The following is a 1,799-nucleotide window of genomic DNA, read 5'->3' as shown; positions in this document are numbered from 1 at the left end:
TGGATACACGCTTGCAGCAAAGTAGCTCCTGTCTGGATCTAAGCAATAATAATGCCAATAATATCGGCGGTGGCGCCGCTTTCCACAGTAGCAGCAATAATATTGTACACGGACATTTGGGTGGCAGCGTAACGAACAACGGCAGCAATGTCGCACTGCATGCCGTGGACGCGCACGAGCGTGAGCGGCTGAAAGCCATGTTGCCTACATATCGGCCAGCACCCGACTATGAAACTGCAGTGCAGCTGAAGTATCATACACCCGCCAGCGAATTGCATCATCCGCAAATGAACAGTTATGCCAACTATCAACCGCAATTGGCGTCAAGCGCCTCTGCCGTCGCTATGGCTGGCACGCCGGCCGCTAGTGGCGCCATCTATTATGCCGGCTCACAGCCTGATGTACACAATGCGTCCGCAATTTACGGTGATGGTGTGCTACTAAGTCAATTAGCGCCGCACCGCTATCCTGATGTAGCGCAACCCGCCGCCGCTATGCATGCGCAGCATCATCATCTAACAGCGGCGGGCGTTACAATGGCGCCTGGTGGTCATAGTAATAGTGTGAGTGGTGGTGGCGCTTATATTGATTTGGGACATCGTCTGCAAATGGTGCGCAGCAAACCGCCGCCACCGTATCCGGTCAACCGTTTGAATTCTTCGTCCACACCCGATTTGGCGGTCGCTTMACATCGGCCGCTCATGGGTTACCGTTCATATGTGTCGGGTTCATCGCCGGATCTGGTTTCAAATCGTAATTTACCCAATGCACAGTATCCGTATGTGCATAGCAGTAGCGTCGGCGCAGCACAAGCAGTTGGAAGCGTGGCTGCTACCAACCATGCCTTGATACAACCGCATTCCTCGTACATGGGCGCCGGGCATATCGGTCATTCACAGTCATATTTGCCGCATGGCACTTTCGAAAACTTAAATATGATTGAGGAACAACCATCCATACTGTCGCAGCTGCGGCAGGACTATCTCTTTTTGCCACCCACCTACACAGAACCAAACACAGCCACCAGCAACAGTAACAATATTTACCGGCAAACATCGCCATCAGTGCAGGCGCAACATCAAGCGCCACTGCCACAGGTGCCGCAGCCACAAACACATCAACAGCAGCAGTTGCAAGTGAACRCCTCCAACGCGTCATTGCAACGCAATACTTTAAACGGTTCTATCGAACCAATTTATGAGAATGTGCCACATRCGCGTTATGTGACTGCAGAGCCWGTAGTGCAGCGTAATATGGAGCAACGCTCTTCGGGCTCTTCGGCAACYAGCGAAGCGATGCGTAATCGCACAGCTTCAATACAATCGGCGCCGGGTGGCACGCATACGCAGCCGCAGCAACAAATACCACCAGTGCCTGCAGTGCGACATCATCACCAACACCAACAGCAGCAGCAGCAGCAACAACAACAACAGCAGCAGCAGCAAGCGCTTCAACAACAGCAACAAGCGCTTCTGCAGCAGCAGCAGGCGCACGCGCAAGCACAAGCKCAGCAGCAACAAGCCGAAGCGGAAGCGGCAGCCGCGGCTGCACTCAACATGCATAAATATGCTGAGCGCGCGGCTAGCACTGAACTACAATTCTTAGAGCCAACGCCACCGCAACGTGCTGTGCGCGCCGCCTCCGCAGCACCGGCCGTTGGTCATAATAGCGGCAGCAATCATCAACAACAATCAATAATGCAAACACCGCCGCCACGGCAACATCATCACGCGCATAAGACACAGCAGTTAATGCAGAACGCCGCGTCCGGCTCCCCCTCCGTCACAGATGCTGCAGCT

General features: G+C 54.0%; 1 protein-coding gene across 1 annotated transcript in view; it reads left to right on the top strand.

Moving 5' to 3' along the window:
* Positions 1–1,799, top strand: part of LOC108970984 (tyrosine-protein phosphatase non-receptor type 21) — a gene marked incomplete in the record, with an annotated part of 20,446 nt that overhangs the window by 15,422 nt on the left and 3,225 nt on the right. Inside the window, 1 exon segment of the mRNA XM_018936742.1 lies at positions 6–1,793. Coding sequence (XP_018792287.1) covers positions 6–1,793 — 1,788 coding nt within the window.

This window comes from Bactrocera latifrons, unplaced genomic scaffold, assembly GCF_001853355.1.
Source record: "Bactrocera latifrons isolate USDA-ARS-PBARC rearing strain unplaced genomic scaffold, ASM185335v1 scaffold_108, whole genome shotgun sequence".
Lineage (NCBI taxonomy): Eukaryota > Metazoa > Arthropoda > Insecta > Diptera > Tephritidae > Bactrocera > Bactrocera latifrons.
This window is presented reverse-complemented; position numbering and strand designations above follow the sequence as displayed.